The sequence below is a fragment of the Myotis brandtii genome, unplaced genomic scaffold, assembly GCF_000412655.1.
Source record: "Myotis brandtii unplaced genomic scaffold, ASM41265v1 scaffold727, whole genome shotgun sequence".
In the NCBI taxonomy this organism is placed as follows: Eukaryota; Metazoa; Chordata; class Mammalia; order Chiroptera; family Vespertilionidae; genus Myotis; species Myotis brandtii.
In genome coordinates, this window is record NW_005370872.1 from 372,328 (window position 1) to 395,753 (window position 23,426).

At 42.6% G+C, this 23,426-nt stretch overlaps 1 protein-coding gene across 5 annotated transcripts in view; it reads right to left on the minus strand.

Moving 5' to 3' along the window:
• LOC106724117 (rhodopsin-like) overlaps positions 1–23,426 on the minus strand; it is a 38,143-nt gene that overhangs the window by 5,763 nt on the left and 8,954 nt on the right. For 2 of the 5 annotated variants that reach the window (XM_014530199.1, XM_014530198.1), the window contains exons 2-3: positions 9,627–9,651; positions 6,785–6,927 (exon numbers count right to left, since the gene is read on the minus strand). The exons of 1 other annotated variant lie outside the window; for it this stretch is intronic. In XM_014530199.1, coding sequence (XP_014385685.1) covers positions 6,785–6,909 — 125 coding nt within the window. In that variant the 5' untranslated portion in view covers positions 6,910–6,927; positions 9,627–9,651. Of the gene's footprint in view, positions 1–4,807; positions 4,880–6,784; positions 6,928–9,626; positions 9,652–12,751; positions 12,819–23,426 lie in introns of those variants that run through there. 2 more of the 5 variants (XM_014530197.1, XM_014530200.1) reach the window with 2 other exon arrangements.

Here is a 23,426-nt window from a genome sequence, read left to right on the forward strand (position 1 = left end):
GCAACACCTCCCCAATAGCAATGAGCTGGGCTTGGCCTATCTGTGTTCTAAGACTTGAAACCCTACACTGAGCATGAGTGACTGTCATTGTGCTTCCTTTAGAATAAAATTCTAAAAGCTGTTCCTTCCCCCATGAATTACTGCAGCTGCAGCTATAATAAAGATGAAACTACCAACCGCTCTCCCTCCTGATCTGAAGTGCTTTCAAGGAACTATTTATTGAGATCAAGCAAGAAATACTTTCTCTGGTTTTCCAATATGTTAAACACTAATCAATGTGGCACCTTGTTCATCATTTCATTTCACTCAACCAATCTTCATTGAGCCATGAAACACACAACATATAATCCTCAATGGTAAGTTTAAAAGTGGGAAAATGCTTCCTGGCCAGTGTGGCTCAGTGGTTGAGCATCGACCTATGTACAAGGTGGCCATGATTTGATTGCTGGTCAGGGCATGTGCCCGGGTTTCGAGCACAATACCCAGGGGGTCATCCAGGAGGCAGCCGATCAATGATTCTCTCTCATCATTGATGTTTCTATCTCTCTCTTTCTCTCTCCCTTCCTCTCTGAAATCATAAAAATATATTTTTAAAGGTGATAAAACACCCTTGCTGCCATACAGAAGCTCCTATCTAGTGAAGATGCAGAATACAATGTAATTAGATTATAACCAAAAACATCATGTCTATTATTACTCATTTACCAAAAGCATGAGGAAGCTAAGTGTGCTATGGGAGGGTTGTTTAGAAATAGAGGGATCACTGAGGCAGTGAGAGAAAGCTCCTTGGAGAAAGTGTGACTAGCATTGACCCTTCAAGAATGAAAACCAGAGCAAAGCAGGGTCAAGGGTGAGTTGGGGAGGGAAGAGGAGAGGTACAGATTCCAGGCAGCAGAAAGCCATGGGAGCCAAGATGGGACCGTACCCAGTATGTTCAGGGAACAATGAACAGATTGGTTTGGGTGGAGTGATGGCTGGTTTAGAAGACTAAGGATAGACCGAGGGCTTTGATACCAATCCAAGGTTTAAAATTTATTTTGTAGGCCCTGTATGATTAAAATTTGGAGTAGCAGATTCCATAGGTTAAGAGCCAACACGAGATGCCCACCCTTGCTTGCCTAGTGGCACTTGATAAGAGGTCTGCAAAGCAAGCAGCTGGGCCAATGACAGATTTGCACAATGAAGGCATTGCTAGCATAGTGGGTGGCTCAGAATACTTTTTGTACACATGAACTCTCCAGGAGGGCTGCAAATCTACAAATCAATGAGGGCTAGTATCATTGCCTTCCTTTTATTTATGAGACCTCAGAAAGATCAGTAATGTATTCAGGATCATGCAGCCAGAAAAAATCTCTCAGTCTCCAAATCTAAATGTCTTTTCAGAGGTATATTTGCATATCAAGAGCTCATGGCAACCAAACCCATATAATAAGCCCTCATCTATTCATTCCACTTAAGGACAGTTCTAAAAGCCTTTTTCTTCTTCTGAAATTCTAAAATGGGGAATACCTGTTTTCTTCTAGCCCAAAGTGTTACTTTGGCTTCAGCTTTTAAATAAAACCCTGGTGCTAAGAGATTTCAGCAAAGAATTACACTATATCCACAACTGCCCTGACAAATCAGGACCAGCCACCACCACTGTCTGCAAAAAAAAACCCAAAAGAAGCTGATGTGTGCAAAGGGCAAGACTGGGTCTCATCCTTAATTTTTGTCCCTGCTTCCAATTTAGGACCAACCAGAGAAAGCCGAATATGTACCCCTAACCAGTCACATAGGACACCCACTTCTAGTTGGCCACCTAGAACTTCCCCAGGACCAGAGCTGCCAATCGGAGGAAACCTGGATCCTTCCCTTTTCCAACCAGAAAGCTTTCCCACTCCTCTGTTTAACTTGCAGTCTCCATCAAAACCTAAGTGATGATGGCTGCCTCCCTTGGTATAGCAAACTCTGAATATGTAACCTTTGTTTTTCTTTTTTGATTGGTGTTGGTTTATCCTCATGTCTGTATTTAAAGATGGTGCTAGTGGCATTGTCTTTGCTGATGAATTTGTGGGGGCCCCATGCTTCCTCTCCATCCTGTGCCCCTCTGGTCAGGCAGTTCAGGCCGAGTAAGGCAAATCCCTTTTCTGGAGGAGTAACTGCCCCCTTGGCCTCATCATGAGATCTGGTCACTGAGCTGGGAGAATTTCCCGCTTCTCTCACCTCTGAGGGTTCACAAAGCAACCATTCCTGAACAAATACCCCACTTCAGAAGAAAGTCAAGAGAGTATTGGATGTGTGCTAACCTGAGTGGGGGGCCTGGAAGGGAGCATATGTAGAGAGCTTATGACACAGGCCCTAATGGTGGCAGACAAAATATATTAGTAGATAGCATGTATTGATTGTTCATTGAGGTGGCTCTAGTGGGGTCTGACTTCTTTAATATGAACACCAAGCCTATAAAGTAGGCACTATCATTATTCACATTTTTCAGAAAAGACTGATAGAGAAAGGAAGTAACTGGGCCAGAGTTAATTAGCTCATGACAGTGATACTAGAATTTGGACCAAGCAGTCCAACCCCAGGGCCCACTCTGTCTACAGCCCTGGGCCAGGTGCCCCCCATGTCAGTGAAGGCCAATATTTAAAGGTTGTGAAGGGCTCTTCATACTTCTCAGGGAGTTGCTGGGTGATGGTGAAGTATGGCTTCAAACCTAGCTCTTCTGATTTCTGAGATGACATTTTGTTATTGTTATCTGTTGAGTTTTTTTTTCCTAACAGTACCTACCATATTAAAGTATGTGAATCAAATTCTTTTTAAAAAGAGAGAGAAAAGGTGGTATGATCTGATTTATGTCCTCACCAAATCCATATTTTGAATCTCTAACCCCAGAACCTCCAAGTGTGACTGGATTTGGAGATAGAGTCTTCAAAGAGGTGATTAAGGTAAAATGAGGCCATGGGAGGTGGTGGAGGTGGGAATCCAATCGGACCAGTGCCCTTGTGTCCTTGTGAGAAGAGGACATAAGGATATACAGAGAGAGACCCCCCAAGAGATGTGTGTGCACAGAGAAAAGACCATATAATGAGGTAGCAAGAGAAAAATCACCTACAAGCAAGCCAAAGAGAGTGGCCACAGAGAAACCAACCCTGCCAGCACCTTGACCTTGGACTTCTAGCCTCCACTTTTCTCTTGTTTAAGCTACCCGTCTGTGGCATTTTGTTATGGCAGCTCTAGCATCCTGATACAGCAGGAAAAGCAGTTGCCAGCTACCTCCTTATTCCTGGTATCTGAGAATGGCTTCACATGGGTCCTATTAGAATCCGCCCAATACCTACACCTGGGAATTTCTGAAGAACGAAAGATCTTTGATCTCTGAGAGGGAGAAGGACCTTCCCTTCCCGGACACTCACAGTCCGTCAGGCAGTGACTGCCACCATCAGGGCCAGTGTCTGACTTGCCCCCAATGGGAAGAACTCGTGAGCTCAGAACAAACTTCAGAAATGATTTCAAGTGCTCAGTGGCTGCTGGCAGAGGCCAGTGAGAAGTGGACATGTCCAGAATGGCTCTTAAACCTTCTCTGAAAGACCAGACCTTCCCTCCCACAATAAACATGCCCCCTTCTCTTTAAACATGGCTTTTCCTTTGGTCTAATTGGCACTGCACTTTGTTATTTTAAAAAATCACTTCAGTAGGTGAAGCCTCGGGGATCTCTGTTTTTCTCCTCAGAGAGGGAAGGAAGGGAGGGAGGAACCGGTGCTTCCGGAGCACCAGGCATTTGACCACAAGAACAAGCACTTTCTAAGTATTAGCCGTGATTGTTAAGCATCTAGAAGAGGCTCTCAGAGGATATGCAGAGAGCTAGGTGAGGTTACACAGCCCAGAGCTGGGTGAGGTTACACAGCCTCTGGAGGTATATCCCGTGACTTCTGAAGACAGAAAAATTACACGTTTTTCTAATGAGTGCTTTCCCAGGCAGTTAACTTTTTTAGTGTTAACCTGCCTTTTTTTATACAAGGGAAATCCTCCAGCTTTGTCTTCCAATTTTTTGTGAACAAAATTTTGATCTACATTCTTTTAAGTACTCATAGCATTCCTGAATCTAAAGACCCACTGTTTTGCTTTAATAGAACCGTGCCCTTTTCTAAACTACTCAGTTCTCAAAAACGCATGTTAAAAAGCAATGTACACACGCACATTCACTGAACACCTTGAGATTTTAAAACAGCAGGCTGCCATGGTCCTGGGCAGAGTGATACAAATTCACAAACCTGCAATATGAGTAAATATCTAAGAAGACAGTATTAGAAAGAAGGTAGCTCATAAGAATAGTGGCAAAGCTTTTTTCATTTTATGAGTTAGATCATGATACATGTGTCTGACCCAACTGATTGCAGTAACAATGACATCTGTGTAAAGAAAGCTGGCACAAATTCATGACGCACTTCACTGTCCTAACTGCAGGTAGAAATAAGGCACAGGAGCCATCCCAGGATTTCAGGAAGAGACTGGTCCATACTCACTAACTATAATGGTGTCATATGTAACATAACATTTTGTCTGAACCATAGAAACTTAAACAACGACTTTATATGAAATGTTGGCACATTGATTAGAATAAAACAGTCATTCAATTCTACTGGGATGGAGCTTGCTGCATTGGCATGGGACTAACCAAGGAACAGAAGTAGCAGAGAGGGACATTTGGTAAATTCCAACTACCTCTGTGCCCCAGCATGAATCTAAGAGCTGGAGACACAGAGTAATAACACACACCAAGTCTTTGATGTCATGGAGCTTACACATTCCTGAATCCTCTGACAGTTACCTAGCAGGTAGTAAACAGATGGATTCTCTCTTCCTCCCTATCTCTCCAGAATGCCAAAGGTCAATCTGATATCTGTAAACCACAAAGAACAAACAGCCATCATTCTGCTGCTGAGAAAATGATTCATTGCCAATCCTACTCCCCAGAATCTGAGAGGTATTTTTGTCTTTGGTCGATTGGTTTTTCTCTAACAAGAGCTCGTCTTGTAGCATTTACTTTTGAAATGTGCTGAAGCTATTTTTTTCCAGGTTTTCTTTTAATTGTTGACACTATTACATATGTCCCCATTTTCTCCCCCTTTGCCCACCCCCACCCAGCTCCCAACCCCCTTCCCTTTGTCCATCACCATACTGTTGTCTGTGTCTATGGGTTATGCCTATATGTTCTTTGACTAATCCCTTCACCTTCTTTCATCCAGTCCCCGCTGCCCCTCTGACAGCTGTCAGTCTGATCCATGTATCCATGCCTCTGTTTCTATTTTGTTCAGTTTATTTTGTTCTCTAGCTATTTTAATGTTGCATGACTGCAATTACTAAGCTAGTGAAAAGTTATTTTACCTGCATATGACTTTAACATTATTAAAGCTTACAATAATAATACATAGCAGCCAAATGGTGAGTTTTGTGTTTTGCTAGTAGGCAATCCTCTACTCCAGAGCCAATGGTTTTCTTTCATTGCAGTTAAGACAGTTGCCCTATCCTAAACAACAAGACATACCCTCTCTGTCTCACAGACTGCACCTGGCTTCGGCCATAAACCAAATGCTTCATCATCAGTACAGTCTTGGCAAAGCAGAAGTCACAGATTCCAATAAGTACTTTGGTTTTTTTCTCTCTGACTCAGCATTGAGGATTATTGTAAACTTCTGTCAGTTTAATTCTATTTCCCAAATTAAGGTGCAATTTAATGATAGCTATTCTTACTAACTCTTTTTATATGCTGTGATTTGTTTCACTAATGAAAAAGAATATTTCCAAAATTAAGGTGCAATTTAATGACAGCTATTCTTACTAACCTTTTTTTATATGCTGTGATTTGTTTCACTAATGAAAAAGAACTCCTTTAGTTTTGAAATCTATATACACTATACATTGCTTGGTTAAATATCCCTGTGTTGCCCAGCTGGAGTGGCTCAGTGGTTGAGCATCAACCTACAAACCAGGAGGTCACGGTTTGTAGGTTATTAACTTGAACTTTTACTTAATTATATATATGTTTTCTCCCTATTGCCAGAACCTATGTATAAAGGTCCTTTGGCAGAGATATAAGCCCACCTATCACATCAAATTCTTTATTCCCATTTGGATGGAATTGTATTTTTTCATAGCAAAGTCCACTATGCCAAGTTATTAAAGTTCTTAGTTAATTTCAGTATCATTTATATTTGTTTTATAGAATGGGTATAGAATTTTGAATCATATTTATAGGGAAAATGGCTGCTTCAATATTCATCCTTGTGATTATCGGTAAATACGACCATTATATTTATCTTCTCATTTAATGGACTTATTCCCCAATAGAAAATATATTATTGTCACTAATGTTATTTTTGAAAACATTATTTGTAACTCTATTTTTGTATTTTTTCAAAAGACCTCACTTTCTAAGTATTGGTGACAAAGAAAATTATTAACTTTGAAAACCCTAGCTAAATTATCATTAAACCACTTTTGAGTGATCCAAAACTCTTTAATCAGGATTTTAAAATTCATGCCCATATCCTTATTGCTTCATTTATACATTCCTTCACTCATTCATTCATTTAATAAGCATACTGTGCACCTACTCACATATGTCAGGCACTGTGCTAAATGCTGGGCCTAACAAAGATGAATGATATATGGCCTCTGTTCTCAAAAAGTTTACTTTATTGATTTGGAAGTGGGAGAGGAATGAACAAGGGTATAGTTTATGAGAGAGATGGCAAAAACATAGATCAATTTTATATATTGTGAATTGGAGAAAATGTATACAAACCACAAATCTTTGGTTAGAGAAAGGTGCGTTCTTTTTCCAAGAAGAGGATCTGGGGAAAGTGTTCCTTTTCTTGCATGGAAAACCAGAGTGGCAAGGTTGAGATAAGTCCCAGGAAGTACAGACATGGAGTTAGCAGAAGCTTCCTGGAAGAAGCAAGGACACCAAAAAGTTTAGTAAGGCTGCTTGAGAATCACAGAGGAGGGTAAAGACGCCCCTCTAGAAAACCACACTGCAAATAAGTAAGTAAGTAAATAAATCAATAAATAACAAAGGCTGGTACTGTGGGTAGGAAATGAGGGCAAATCTATTCATGGAAACTTGCAGATAACACCTAAAAAAGGAAAACAGACAAGGGCTTTTCTAATTTAAGCAAACACATGTTTGAAGGGGACAGTTAGCTAGATCAAGCTACTGGCCAATGTTGGGATTTACCCAAATGACTAAGAGGTTTTCAACGCCATCAGGATGCAGACGTATGGAGAAACTACCCCATTAAAGAACAAATGAGAAGTCATCACAGGGATTCTCAGTGTAGGACACAACGAAATTCATGCATGTGGAGGGGGGTCCCCTAAGCCCACAGGATGCAGACGTATGGATAAACTACCCCATTAAAGAACAAATGAGATGTCATCACAGGGATTCTCAGTGTAGGACACAACTGGATGAATCCGACAACAACACAAGTGCAGGGAGCAAGGCCTCCTGGGAGGTGAGGGTGGGCCTTAATCAGGTGGAAACATATAAACCCCAGTGGTGTGTGCCCAACAAATGCATGGCAGTATCACTCTGAACTAGTGAGACTTGCTCCAGCACACAAAGAACCTTCCAATAGGATTCCTTTTCACCACCTCCTTGGCCACTCACATCCACTGGGTCAGGCCACACAAAAGAGTAGAGAATATAGAATTCTTGGCTACAGCAAACTCTGCCAAAGAAAGAGGCTCACATCACTAGTCCCTGGTTATCACCAATTTTACATAACTTGAAGATTTACCTTGTTTCAGACTCTCAGTCTGTCCTGATCTTAAATGTGTGTTTGCCACTTAGTCTATGTCTTGACTTCCTAAATTCCTAGTCTTAAAACATCAAATATTATTTCTGGATAATCCAGGATGGGGGTCCATATGAAACCATTTGCTTTTTCAGAGTTGTCAGGCTGGTGCCATACATTTCGTGGCCCCCACAGAAATAACACCTGCTCAGAAGGCAAGTGCAACTTCCAGACAGAGAACCACAGGTGATAACAGAGATGAGCCAGAGTGAGCGGGGACCAGGCTGGAGACTTCAGTTTTTGTGACCAGAGCTGTAGGAAATCACATAACCCAGGCTATGTCAAGGTGGCCCTCCTGGAAATAATGCATCCTACCCTTAGACGTGGAGATGGTTTGCTGATGAGATTAAGTACGGTGCTTCATTGTATAACATCAGGAGGTGACTAATTTGATCCTGGAAATGTAATCCATGGAAACCTTTCAGTGTATTTGTAGGTTCAACAGAGAGATATTAAAATGACAGTTGAAAATAAAAGATGCTTGTTCACTTGGAAGCAATGAGTATTAAGTTAATAATGCATTACCAACATTGAAGAAAAACAGGTCCTGTTGAGTGGAATATCCTGATCCACTGAACCAGTAGATCACATTAGCTGAGAGATATTCAGGAGGTTTCCACAGTATTAGTATTTTATTCAATGAATATCTACTATGTGTCAGAGTACTATGAAGTGTCTCCAGTTAATTAAGTAAAAAAAAGCAGAATCTCTACATTTGTGGAGCTCACAGTCATTTAAACAAGATAGATATGTAAGCAAATAGTTTCAATACTATAAGTAAAGTGCTTTAATTCAAAGTACCATGGAAACCCAAAGGAGGGAGTCTAATATTCTTAGAAAAGTTAGGGAAAACTTTGCAGAGGACAGTGACAATAGAAAATAATAACAATTCATTCATCCAATGAGCTGGCCTTCCATTGATTTATTCATCACATACTAAAGGCCCGATGCACGAAATTCATGCATGTGGAGGGGGGTCCCCTAAGCCCAGCCTGCACTCTCTCCAATCCAGGATCCCTCGGGACCACTGGCTCCTAACTGCTCACCTGCCTGCCTGCCTGATCACCCCTAACTTCCCCCCCTGCCCTAATCACCCCTAACCACTTCTGCCTGCCAGCCTGATTGCCCCTAACTGCCCCTCCTATTGGTTTGGTCGCCCCCAACTTCCCCCTCTGCCCGCCTGGTCTCCCCTAACTGCCCCCCACTGGCCTGGTTGCCCCTTACTGCCCCCATGCCAGCCTGGTTGCCCCATGCAGCCTGCTGTTCAGTCATTTGGTCATCCCTCACTAACTCCTCTGCTGGCCTGGTCGCCCCACACAGCCTGATTTTCAGTCATCCATTCGGTTGTTTCGGTTATGACGGCCCCTGACTTTTTATATATTAGGATGTGTCGAGTGACTCTAACTGTCCTGCATGCTGTGGATACATCAAACAAGACAAAAATGTTCATACTTGAGTGAAGGTTACATTCTGGTGGGGTGTGAATGATATTACCAGTAGACACACAGACTGGCTCCTTTAGACCACCCAGTGTTCACCTTCTAGCTTCATTTCCTCTCCCACATATTTTCCTACCGAGACAGAGTGGAGCATTCTGATCTTTTTGGTAAGTGTGCCTCTCATTATGAAATTAAGATGCCAGTTTATTGCTTACCATCACAATAGAATAATTCCAGAAGGGCACCATCAGATAAAATCAAATTTCTGAAACTGTAACACTGAGAACCAGTTTCACACAGAAATAAAAGTGAGAAATGAGATATCTAGATTGACATGAAAAATCCTTACCTTACTTTCCCAATGGAGATCTTTCCTGCCAATGAAAGAAAAAAAAAATGAGTTCTCTTTCCCAGGAGAAAGTTTGTGGGAGAGCAGCAGGAGTTGCTTTGTGAATCCCAGGAAGAACTCCCAATGCCCAGCAGGTAGTAGAAGTGAATCTAGAGACATGCCTCATTTCACATTCTCCCAGGACCTTGAGCCTTCAGAGCGGGGGCCCCTTCAGTGGTGCCTGCAGCCAGTGTCACACTGTGATTCACTGCATGGAGAGCTGCCGGACCTCAGAGACAGCCACTTCCTGAAAGAGCACTTAGGGTCTTCTCTCCAAGAAGGAAGAAGGAGAACCCGGGGTTCAGCGCCTCCCCTTCTGTACACGGTGACCCTCTACAAAGAGAGGCATGTTCTCTGCACCCTTCTGGGGTTGGGATCCACTTGATGGCATTTAAAGGTGACAAGGAAAAAATGTCTCTAGAGAAAGCAAAAAGGTTTCCCCACCCTAACATAAGGGAAACATTCAAGCCATTGCAACCAATGGTTTTAAGCCAAACTAACTTTCAAAGATCTCAGACTACTCCTATAGGAAATGGCCACAGTTTCATAACAGAAGCAAGAGAAAGGAAGTTAGAAGCTTCTGCAAAGCACAGTTGGTATCATTCTGAAAACTCATAGTTCCTGTTGACCAACATGTCTGCTTTAACTCCCTCAAGCTACTAATTATAAATGTTCCACACCAGCTTTTCCTCATATTTATAGCCTTTGTTTCTTTTTGAAGTTATCAAAGTAATATGTAAAATACAGATAAGCATAACAAAAGAAAATTTAAAATTCCTTATAATTTCATCACCTGAAAGTAACTACAGTTAACAGTTTGTTGAACATCCGTCCGGCTTTTTTCTGTGGTGAGGTGAATCTGAGGATGAGCTCTCAACATCCATTCCACCCCACACCAGTGTGGAACATTCATGCAACTTTATAGGGATTAACCTTATCCCCAGCTCTGCCTAGTTCCTGATTTGACTAAACAAAATTTCAATAATCATATGACCTTGACACAATGCTTATTTTAAGGACCAGCACCTAACCCAGACCTAACCCAAGCAATACAAAGCATTCCCCTCGTTGCTCAGAAAAGCACATGATCAAGATGATCCAATCAGAGGGAAGCCTAGGATTCCTGCTAAAGGCTGGAGGAGAGACACTCCTCTGGGTTTGAACAAAATGGCTCTGGGAGCTATTGGTGGCCATCTTGCCATGACAAGAAAAATCACTTTCAGGTGAAAGCAGATGGTGCAGAAGGCAAAAAGAGATATAAAAAGAAATTCAGTTAAAGAACATTCTGAGCTGCTAAATTAAATTAACACCAATATCTGTCTTACTTCTGGAGCTTCTAGTTATATGAACCAAAAAATGTGCTTGTTGAAGTCAGTATAAATTGAGTGCTTTATTACTTATAACTAAATGCATCCTAAATGACTCATGTAGTTATTTTTATTTAAAAATGTACATACTGTTTATAATTTCCTATTTATTTATTTATTAAAATATATTTCTTTATTGATTTCAGAGAGGAAGGGAGGAGAGAGAGATAGAAACATCAATGATGAGAGAGAATCATTGATCAGCTGCCTCCTGCATGCCCCCCACTGGGGATCGAGCCCACAACCCAGGCATGTGCCCTTGGCCAGAATCGAACCTGGGACCCTTTAGTCCGCAGGCTGACACTCTATCCACTGAGCCAAGCCAGCCAGGGCTATAATTTCCTATTTAAAAATACATCATAACCACCCTTCCTTTTCAAGATGAATACACTTTCACAAAATTATTAATTGTTTCAGAGTAGTCTAAGGACAGACATTAAATTACTCATTAAATGCCCTATTGTGGGGCATTTACATTGTTTCTGGGTTTTTCCATATTATATAAACCATTCTGCATCTAGTCACCTAAATATTAGAGAACATACTAATTTCCCTAAGATAGATTTCTAATGTAAAATTACTGAGTCAGATTATGTACTACTTAAAAGGTTTTTGACTCATATTGCCAAAGGCCCTCCCAAAGATTATTTGAAATATATGCCAACCAACAGAGCATGAGAATGCCCAAAAAACTCCCAGCCCAGAACCCTCAACACAGATAAAGTTTCAACACAAATAAAGTCTCTGTCTATGTCCTATTGCTGTTTAATTCCCATTAAAAAAAAATGTATAGAGTGCTGTAGTGTTTAATTTTCACATATTTATTTGCTTATTGTGTGTTTCCTCTTCTGAATTTCCACTGACAATCTTTTCCCATTTTAAATTGAAGCACTTGCTTATTTTTATATCTCAAAAGTAAAATATAGGTATAAGTAGGTTTTAACTAAAGAGAAATCTTTTTTAAAAAGTTACTATATGACCTAGCAATTTCATTCTAAGATATATGCCCAAGAGAATGAAAACATATATCCACACAAAAACTTGTACACAAATATTCACAGCAGCAATATGCATAATAGCCCAAAAGTAGAAATCATCCCAATGTTTGGTGACTGGATAAACAAATCTCGGTATAGTCATACCAAGATTACTACTTAGTAATAAAAATGAATGGTTACGCTATATTAATACCCACTGTTGTGCATAATATGGGTAAATCTCAAAAGCATTATGCCAAGTGAAAGAAACCAGACATGAAATATGCCAAGTGAGTAATTTCATTTACATGATATTCTGGAAAGGCAAAACTGTAGAGACAGAAATCAGACCAGTGGTTGCCAAGAGTTAGGCATGGGGAAGAGAAAGGCACAGAGAGATGGAAGGGAACTTCTTGTTTTGATGGAATTGTTCTATGTCTTGGTTGTAGTGATGACTGTACAACTATAAACATTTGTTAAAACTCAGAGAACTATATGCTTCAAAGGGTTATTTTTTCAGTATATAAATTATACCTCAATAAATCTAATTTTTAAAAAAAATCAAATACATTATTATTGAAACTTATATTTGTAATTTGGGGAAATTCCCACAAAAGAAGAAAAGCAGGAAACATCTACTTCCTCAAAACTTATATTCACCATTTTCTAAAACACAATTAGGTACCTATGCACATTCACACATCACCAGCTTAGTAAAAATTTTTAGCAACAGGCTACTTACTTTTTGAGAAAGAAATTAGCTTTGCTAACGTCGTCTCTCCCTGTTCCTGCAACCTGGTCACAATTGTTTTAAGGCTGGTAAGCTGGCTGCTAGTGAAGAGGATGTTTTAAGTGTTTCACTTCCTCTCAGAGGAGGTTAGCATTGAGCAATTATGGATAAAATCAGGAGAGATCAAATTAGATCCAGTCTGCTCCTCTGAGAAGTATGGCAGGTGGAATCTATGCTCTGCCCACACTCCCTCTGATCTCTCCATTTATCCTAGTTGCATGCCTTTCCTCCCAGCTGCCAGCATCTGCTATTCTTTGTTGGAGGATGATCCTCAGGCTGCCAAAACCCACCTGCCTGCTGTACTTGGTAAACCAGATGCTCCTGGGCTGTGACTCACAGGTACAGGAGTCTCAATAGCACCTTTGCACCTGTCAAAGACAACGCCAATATGTATTTTACACCAGTGCTTCTCACACTTTTGTGCTCATTGGCTGGGGATTGAGTTCAAATGCAGATTCTGCTGCAGGAGGTCTGAGTCTCCAGTTCTAATAAGCTCCGAGGTGAGGCCAATGCTGCCATCTACAGATCCGACCTTAAGCAGCAGGGGCCTCTTTTCAGGGCTCCAGGCAGGATCTAGCCAAAGACAACAACAAGAGGGTGTCTACACTTTGTGGTCTACTAGAGCAAGGGTAAATACCCCAGGGACAAAATGTGGCTAAGATAAAATGGCGAAAATGGGGTTCCATAGGCAGACTGCAGAAGTTCCAAAAGCAGCCCAGATTTAGGAACTCAGGTGGGCATTCCCGTGATGTTCAGGTATTTGTGGGCTGAAAAACATTAAAAAATCCCTGCCCCACAACTACTGAGAGGCAACGATCTGAAACCTGCCTTTGAGCTGCAGGGAAGGGGCAGTGGGTGAGGGAAGTTGGGGCCATGAATACATAGTGAGGTTGTGAAGGATGCTCTGTGCCTTACAGCGGGAGAGCTGAAGTGGATTTTAGACCATTTCAAAAAAAGGGAAAGAATTCTGGTGGCAACTATTAATGGATGATTGTTGGCAGGAGGACTGGTGTGTATTTAGATTCTGTCAGGAGACTGTTTATCTTAGACCACGCCACAGAGCACATAAGAGCCATTCATCAATTCCGTCCATATGACAGCTCCAGGAAGCAATTACCTGATATAGTGTCAAGATTATCAAACCCGAGGAGAAACCAAGATGGCGGCATAGGTAAACACCTGAAATTGCTGCCTCGCACAACCACTTCAAAAATACAACTAAAAGACAAAACGGACATCATCCAGAACCACAGGAAGTCTGGGTGAGTGGAAATTCTACAACTAGAAGGAAAGAGAAAACCACACTGAGACTGAGTAGGTGCGGAAGTAAAGTGCAGAGGTACGGAGGCGCGTGCGGAAAGGGCTGGCAAGGGAGGATGCCAGTGTCTTTTTCAATCGGAAGGGAGTCTCAATCTCCCTACGGCTCTGAACTCCAGTTCCGGGCGAGTCTCGGAAGTAAAGAGAGGTACGGAGGCGCGTGCGGAAAGGGCTGGCAACGGAGGATGCCAGTGTCTTTTTCAATCAGAAGGGAGTCTCAATCTTCTCCCTGCTCTGAACTCCAGTTCCGGGCAAGTCTCTGGGGACCCAGACTCATATGGGGAGAAACTGGATTGTCTGGCATCATTCGGAACTCGAGGGCGGCTTTCTCTCAGAGGTGCTTGCAATGATTACCGGGACACTGAGACTCGGGGCCTCTTAGGGTAGGACTGAGGATCTTCAACTAGAAGGAAAAATAACAGCACACCGAGGCTCAGAGGAGGCGCAGTGTGGAAAATACTCAGGTGCGGAGGTGCGCGCGCAAAGCGGGCTGGTGGCTGAGAGCGCGGTTGTCGTTTTCGGTCAGGGGGGAGTCTCAGACTCTGAGCTCCAGATACGGGCGAATCGCTGGGGACTCGGACTCAAACGGGAGAAGCGGGAGTGTCTGGCATCAGTTGGAAGGCAGCTTTCTCTCCGAGGTTTGCAGCGGTTCCTGGGGTTCTGAGAAGCAGAGCCTCTGGGAACGGGACTGAGAGGGGCTATAACCGCTCCCTCCGCCCGCCCTGTTGAGCCCGCCCCGCCCAAGCCCTGCGCAGAGCCATTTGCCGGATCGCCTCAGGCAAAGGCTAGATTAGCACCTCCCCAGAGGACAGAAGTTTTCCGCGGCAGACACAGCTGATTCACACAGCCAGTCGGCCTGGTGGTCAAATCCCTCTAGTATTAACTACAACAATCAAGGCTCAACTAGAACAAGACTGCGCACAAAGACCACTAGGGGGTGCACCAAGAAAGCATAAAAAATGCGGAGACAAAAAAACATGACAGAAATGGAGGATATAGAGCTAAAAAACGCAATTTTGAGGGCTTGCAATAAACTTTTGGAGAGCCTCACGAAAACTAATGAGACCCTCGATGCTATGATAAAGAAACAACTAGAAATTAAGCATACATGGTCTGAAATAAAGAATATTACACCCAATAGCAGACCAGAGGAGCGCAAGAATCAAGTCAAAGATCTGAAATGCGAAGAAGCGAGAAACACCCAACCGGAAAAGCAAAATGAAAAAAGAATCCGAAAATACGAAGATAGTGTAAGGAGCCTCTGGGACAGCTTCAAGCGTACCAACATCCGAATTATAGGGGTGCCAGAAGAAGAGAGAGAGCAAGATATTGAAAACCTATTTGAAGAAATAATGACAGAAAACTTCCCCTACCTGGTGAAAGAAATAGACTTACAAGTCCAGGAAGCGCAGAGAACCCCAAACAAAAGGAATCCAAAGAGGACCACACCAAGACACATCATAATTAAAATGCCAAGAGCAAAAGACAAAGAGAGAATCTTAAAAGCAGCAAGAGAAAAAAAGTCAGTTACCTATAAGGGAGTACCCATACGACTGTCAGCTGATTTCTCAACAGAAACTTTGCAGGCCAGAAGGGAGTGGCAAGAAATATTCAAAGTGATGAATAGCAAGAACCTACAACCAAGATTACTTTATCCAGCAAAGCTATCATTCAGAATTGAAGGTCAGATAAAGAGCTTCACAGATAAGGAAAAGCTAAAGGAGTTCATCACCACCAAACCAGTATTATATGAAATGCTGAAAGGTATCCTTTAAGAAGAGGAAGAAGAAGAAAAAGGTAAAGATACAAATTATGAACAACAAATACACATCTATCAACAAGTGAATCTAAAAATCAAGTGAATAAATAATCTGATGAACAGTATGAACTGGTGATTATAATAGAATCAGGGACATAGAAAGGGAATGGACTGACTATTCTTGGGGGGGAAAAGGGTGTGAGGGGTGTGGGAAGAGATTGGACAATAATCGTGCACCTATGGATGAGGACAGTGGGTGGGGAGTGAGGGCGGAGGGTAGGGTGGGAACTGGGTGGAGGGGAGTTATGGGGGGAAAAAAGAGGAACCAAATGTAATAACTGAACAATAAAGATTTAATTAAAGAAAAAAAAAAGTTCCTCCCTCAACTCTCATTCACGATGGTGGGAATGTAGACTGGTACAACCACTATGGAAAACAATGATTCCTCAAAAATTAAGAATAGAGCTACCATATGACCTAGCAATCCCTCTCTTGGGTATATACCTAAAAAACTCGAAATCGTGTATTCACAAAGATATATGCACCCCTGTATTCATTGCAGCATTATTCACGGTGGCCAAGACACGGAAACAACCAAAGTGTCCTGCGATAGAGGACTGGATAAAGATGTGGTACATATATATACACAATGAAATACTACTCAGCCATAAGAAAGGATGAAATAGTGCCATGTTGCAACAACATGAAGTGACCTTGAGAACATTATGCTAAGTGAAATAAGTTAGTCAGAAAAAGCTAAGAACCATATGATTTCACTCTTATGTGGGATATAAAACTGAAACTCATGAACACAAACAGCAGTGTGGTGGTTGCTAGAGGGAAAGGGATCAGGGAGAAGGGGGTCCTAATATAAGGTGACAAGAGAAGATTTTTAAAAAAATATATTTTATTGATTTTTTTACAGAGAGGAAGGGAGAGGGATAGAGAGCTAGAAACATCGATGAGAGAGAAATATTGATCAGCTGCCCCCTGCACATCCCCCAGTGAGGATGTGCCTGCAACCAAGGTGCATGCCCTTGACCGGAATCGAACCCAGCACCCTTGAGTCTGCAGGCTGACACTCTATCCACTGAGCCAAACCGGCCAGGGCAACAAGAGAAGATTTGACTTTAGGTAGTGGGCACACAGTGCAATATACAGATCTTGTAACATAGAAACTCACACCTGAAATCTATATGTTCATGTTGACCAATGTCATTCCAAACAATTTAATAAATAAATATTCTTTAAAAGGAAAAAATAATAAAGCTTCTCCCTCATGGGTCATATTCTGGATGTGGCACGGCTCCTGTAGAAGCATGGAATGGCATTCCAGGAAAATACCTGTGGTAAGTTGCATTTATCAAAGATGGCTACAACAATACTTCCATCCCACCTGCTCTTCTACATGTGATTTTGTCACTCCTGCCCTTGAAAGGTGGACTACAGTCCTGGCTGGTGTGGCTCAGTTGGTTTGCTGGTTTGATTCTCGATCAGGGCACATGCCTGGGTTGCAGGTTGATCTCCTTTACTGGTATCTCTCCCTCTTCCATCCTCTCTCTCTCTAAAAATCAATTAAAATTTTTTTTAAAAAAAAAAAGAAGAAGAAAGAAAGATGGACTACATGCCCACCCAATCCTGGTGGGCTTATGACCTCTGCAATCAATAGAGAACACCTCCACCATGTTCTGGAACACTAGAACTTGGAACTCCAAGCTGCCATGTGAGTAGTCCAATTAAGCTGAGGCTGCCAAACTGGAGAGGCCAGTGGAGGTGCCAGCTGAGAGCCCGGCTGTCAGGCAATATCAGTAGTCAGCCATGTGACTGTGCCATCTAGCATGTCCAGCCTGGCTGACATCTGACTGTCCCTATGAGAAGCGTCAAACCAGAACTACCCACCTGAGCCCTTCCCGAGTTCCCGGCCCACTAAATTACAAGCAAAATTAAGTGATTATTTTAAGCCACTAAGTTTGGGGGTGATTTGCAACGCAGCAATAGTAAAGGGAATAGTATGTGAGTGAAAACCTGAAATTACAAAATCTCAGACACTTTTTTCCCCTTGCATAATTATTTCTCTTTTATTTCACACTCTCCGTATATGTGGATCACAGCCATGATGGGACCCCCTTCAAAGGGCTGGAAAGGGAATGTTGGTTTGTGGTTGCTTCCACTTCCAAAGGCTGGTATGATTCAGTCCCCAAATTTTCAAGAGTGGACTTTCCAAGTGGGTAGAAAAAAGGCAAATAGCTATGTCATATGGTTTGAAAACTTCTAAAGTTGCTTTCCTACTCACCAACTCTCTTTTCTGTAAAAGTGTTTGTAATTCTACCATTAGAAATGATGAGCTCTTTGGAATTATCTGCCTTGTTAGTCTTCCAAGAAAGTGACAGCAAAAAGAAAACCAAGAGAGCTAATGCAGCTTAAAAAGGAACCTTCTGCCCAGCCAGTGTGGCTCAGTGGTTGAGCATTGACCTATGAGCCAGGAGGTCATGGTTCAATTCCTGGTCAGGGCACATGCCTGGGCTGCTGACTTGATCCCCAGTGTGAGGTGTGCAGGAGGTAGTAGATCTATGATTCTCATCATTTATGTTCCTATCTTTCTCTGCCTCTCCCTTCCTCTCTGAAAATCAATAAAAATATATATGTATTTTAAAAAGGAATCTTCTTAAAACAAAGAACTAGTGAGTTAGAAAGTGAGCATTAGGAAGTAGCTCTCTATCACAGCTGCTGTTCAAAAATTGGTCACATGCTTTGTATGCATTATATGCATAACCCATGGACACAGACAATAAGGTGGTGAAGGCCTGGGGCTGGGGGTGGGGACAGGCTGGAGGGGGTCAATGTGGGGGGAAAGGGAACATATGTAATACTTTCAACAATAAAAATTGTAAAATAAATCAAAATTGGTCACATGTAGGGGAGGTGAACAGGGTTTGGTTGGTTGAAGTTTGTCAAACTGTATGAAAAGGAGTAAATAAATAGTAAATATTTTTGGCTTTATGGCCACATGCTCTCCGTCACAACTGCTCAATTCTGCCATTGTTGCTACTTTATAGCACAAAAACACTTATAAATAAGTGGGTGTTGTATGTCAACAAAACTTGATTTCCCCAAAATGGGGGTCAAGCTGGATTTGGCCCAATTTGATGACCTCTGGCTTAGATAATCTCCAGCATTTTTTTCAACCCTCAGATTCTTTGATAAATTAACCTTCAAAATGCCTACACTTCCAAAAGTGGTTCTTTAACAGTTTGAACTTGAGCCTGGAATTAGTTTTATATCCAGGTCCATGAGAATGGGTACCGGTGGGCCCAGGGATAGTCATGGAGAGGTCAGTGTACAGAGGAGGGGCAAGGGCTGCTGAAAACTCTGGACCTCCTTGACCTTCAGCATGTAGGTGACCTGAAGTCAGAGGGGGTCCCTATATGGCCAGCTTCTATTAGAGCCCATCTCCCTACTGGCCCACCCCCACCAGCAGATGGAGAGCAAGAACCCAGAGAGTTCTACTTGTTTCAACTTCCATGTATTAAAATGAACAACATTAAAACATGTTCATAGCAAGAGCAAAGGAAAGGCCAATTTTCTCATCTCCATAATGAGGCAAGTTGAAAGCTGATGCCTGCCAGTCCCTAGCAGGGGTCCTCAAACTATGGCCAGCGGCCACATGCAAATACAAATATTGTATTTGTTCCTGTTTTGTTTTGTTTTTGTTTTTTTACTTCAAAATAAGATATGTGCAGTGTGCACAGGAATTTGTTCATAGTTTTTTTTTAAACTATAGTCCGGCCCTCCAACATTCTGAGGGACAGTGAACTAGCCCCCTGTTTAAAAAGTTTGAGGACCCCTGCTAGAGTAAGGGCCCCCATTCAACAAGGAGCACCAGCTCTCTAAGAGGCATGGCGGTGGAGTAAAACAAGTTTTCAAAGGGCTAATAGCAAGGAAAAACACTGAAAGAACTTCAGTGGTGTATTTTTTCCCCCTTTACCTCTTTTTTTCATTCTTTCCACCTATTACCTTCATTTTATGACATTCTGAACTGAGTACATTTTGTAGAGCTCATCCAAGGAGAGCTGGGCACTTTAGGGAAAACAGAGTTCAGGGCAGGAGGGAGCCATAACTGAGTCATGCTGGCCCATTTCTACTGTCATGTCAGGCACCACCATCCTGTAGACTCTGCCACACAGCCATTCACCTCCCCTCCCCCTGACACACAGAGAGAGAGGGAGAGAGAGAGAGAGAGAGAGCCTCAGTCATCACCAGACCCTGAGAAATCGGTCCCACTGGCCTCTCTTGTGGGTTAACTCCTTTGATGGTTTTATGCTTCCACTGCAGTGGCTTTGGACCTCCAGACCTCCAGGGGGGAAAACTTCATGGCACCTGCTTCCCAGCTTCCTGCTAAGTGGTTCTGCTGGACCAGAGCCCCACCAGGTCCCCGGAGAGTGGAGGAAAGACCTTGTCTGGGCTTTCACAGTATCATTTTTTGTGTTCCCTCTTCCTGTTTCTCTTCACTGTGGGGAAACAAGAGTCATCACCAGACCCTGAGAAATTGGTCCCACTGGCCTCTCTTGGGGGTTAAGTCCTTTGATGGTTTTATGCTTCCACTGCAGTGGCTCTGGACCTCCAGACCTCCAGGGGGGAAAACTTCATGACACCTGCTTCCCAGCTTCCTGCTAAGTGGCTCTGCTGGACCAGAGCCCCACCAGGTCCCTGGACAGTGGAGGGAAGACCTTGTCTGGGCTTTCACAGTATCATTTTTTGTATTCCCTCTTCCTGTTTCTCTTCACTGTGGGGAAACAAGAGAATGACACATGCAAGCACCTGGGCTTTTGTGAGATGCAGTGAGTCCTTGAGAGGGCACATGGGCCTCTCCTGTGTTCTGTCTGGCCCAGCATGTAGACCTCATCAGGATGTTTACACATAGCAGACACTCAGAAAGTGTGAACTGGTAGAAAATGGTTTAACTCAGTAATTTTAAATGTCTAAATACATAATATAGAATAATAGCCAGTTCTTGAAGCATTCTTAAGTGTCCCGGGAGTGATATTCAAAATATGCCATATCTGGTAAGGCAGTTACCCACTAGTTACCCAGACTTGGCAAGGACTGGGAGTTTGTAGTGAGGAGCCAGGAAGCAGCTGTTTTCCTATTTACCAACCATGATAGAAATGTGTCAACATGTTGATACTCTGCATGGTCATTCTGTAAATACCCGATGAACCTTAGCCTTGCTGTCCTCAAAATGGACTGGGAAAGAGTTTTGGACAAATCATATGGACTAAGCTTGCCTCTGTGACTCCTTTATCTCACCCCCGCTCCCTGCACCCTCACCCTGGCCTAGGCCTCCTTCACCCCTGGGTGCTCTGTTCAGGCATCATTCCCTGCGATGCCTCCGTTCCACTAAGAGACAGCGCATGCTTTTAATACCTTCATCCAATAACAAAATGCCTCTCCTATAATAAAATCCTCAGAAGGTGATTTTTAAGGGAGAAAAGTTTTCAATGTTTTTATTGATTTTTACGGAGAGAGGAAGGGAGAGGGAGAAGAAGAGAGAAACATCAATGTGAGAGCAAAACATCTCACAGTGAGCTGGGATGTGAGATTAGGTCAGAATTAAATGTCTGAATTTGAGGACCACCTCATCAAAACTCAGACTTGACCTGAAATCACAGCACATGAAATGAAGGAGGAGGGGAAGCACAGAAAAAGTCCTGTCTCAAAATATCCTTCTCTCACCTACCTTCTGTCAGATACCTAAAACCCACTGAATCATAAGATTTTCTTAAGATTACAGAATCAATTAAAATAAACACAGCCCTTGGGAAAATGTCATAACTCATTGTTCATTCATCTATTCATCTTTGAAAAATGTTTTTGACCCTTGAAAATAGGCAAGACATCTGTAACTTGTGTCATTTAAGAGTGATCAAAATATATCTCAAAGCCTCCAAGTCCCATCTTGTTGTGTTTTCACTTATCATTTCTCTGCTTTCATCACTATCTGAAGTTGGGTCATCTGTTTACTGGTCTACTTGTCCCCTGTCTCCCTTCCCCAAACAAGGGCATAAAAGAAGCTGCAAAACTATTATTTTCTGATGTATTTGAGATATTGCTCCCTGGCAATTGTCTTCAGTTTGGTTCAAATAAATTCTTATTAAAATTCTCTATAGGTTTGGATGTTCTTACGTCCTATGTCAACAGATTAGTTCAAGGGTTATCAAGAACATCTCTGCTGAGTGACAGAATAGAGTCAAGGTGTCCTTGAAGTATAGAAAGGAGAGAAGGGCATCTCAGGCAAAGGGAATTATATGGCAAAAGGCACACAGGTAGAAAACTGTAAGGCCCTATGCAGAGACTGGGGTGATTAAGGGAAGGAGGATTCGGTCTGGCTGGAGCCCAGGACATGCAGAGTCCCAAGGACTATATGGTGGGGGTTGAGGTTGGGAGAGGAGGAGATGGGGGGTGGGTGCTTCAAGTGGAAGACCTGATTCCACAGGGGTGTAACATGATCTGAGACTTACTTCTGAAATGAATTATGGCAATGAAGACACTGAGGACTCAGGAGGTGGCAGTTTGGCCAGAGGATGAGGAATATAATTTCCAATAGTCTAAGGTAAATGGTGTAAGAGAGCCAGTTGGACACAATTAGAGGACAAATTGACTTCGGTGACTTAATGAGCGAGACACTGCCTAGAGAGGAACAACAGGGAGGGAAAGGTGGGCCACAGAATTCAGAGTGAGTTGCCCTCCAACAATTCTTAATTTCCTTGACAACTTTGCTCTACACTGTCCCTGCTCATACATGTCATTTAAATTCTGAACCTCAGGCGGTCATACTGAGACTTTCTTTTGCTTACCCTGTTCAAGGAAGGTCTCCCTGCAAATCTCATCATCTCTGTGCTTCTCACTGCTGCTGATTAAAATGCCCAGAGGCAAACTTCAAGATAGGCACACCCTTTTAATCCCCAACGTGGAGCTTTTCTGGAAAAAGAAGCGGATGGGCCTTGGTTCTGGACTGAACACATGAAAAGATGTTTTCCCACAGCAATTGTTTTGTTGTTGGCAACTAGAGAAGGTCTGATTTCCAGAGACAGAGTAGAGAGGACAAGAGCAGCAAACCAGAAGATGTTCTCCAAGGTCCCTGAGATCAAAGAGGGACCTTCTCACATACCCAACAGCAAGGAGTACGACTCTTTCAAGCATGCCCTGTTCGTTACTGAAGGCCACTCTGGGCCTGGGGCCACTGAAAATCAATCACACATGAGAGCCATGGACACCATCATAATACAAGGCACATGGACCATATGTGATCCAGGATCCTCACACCTGCAAGGGATGAATCTCAATTCAAACTGGCTCAAGAGCACATTTTGGTTCATGTAATAGAAAAGCATGGGAAGATTCTGGGAAGAATGGCTGGGCTCAATGGCTTAAATGAAGGCATCATTTCCTTGCTTTTCCAACTCTTGGCTCTCTTCTCTTTGTGCTAACTTTAACCTTAGATAGTGCACCCCCTGTGCTCCATGAGATAGCAAGAAATGCCCTCCCCCCACA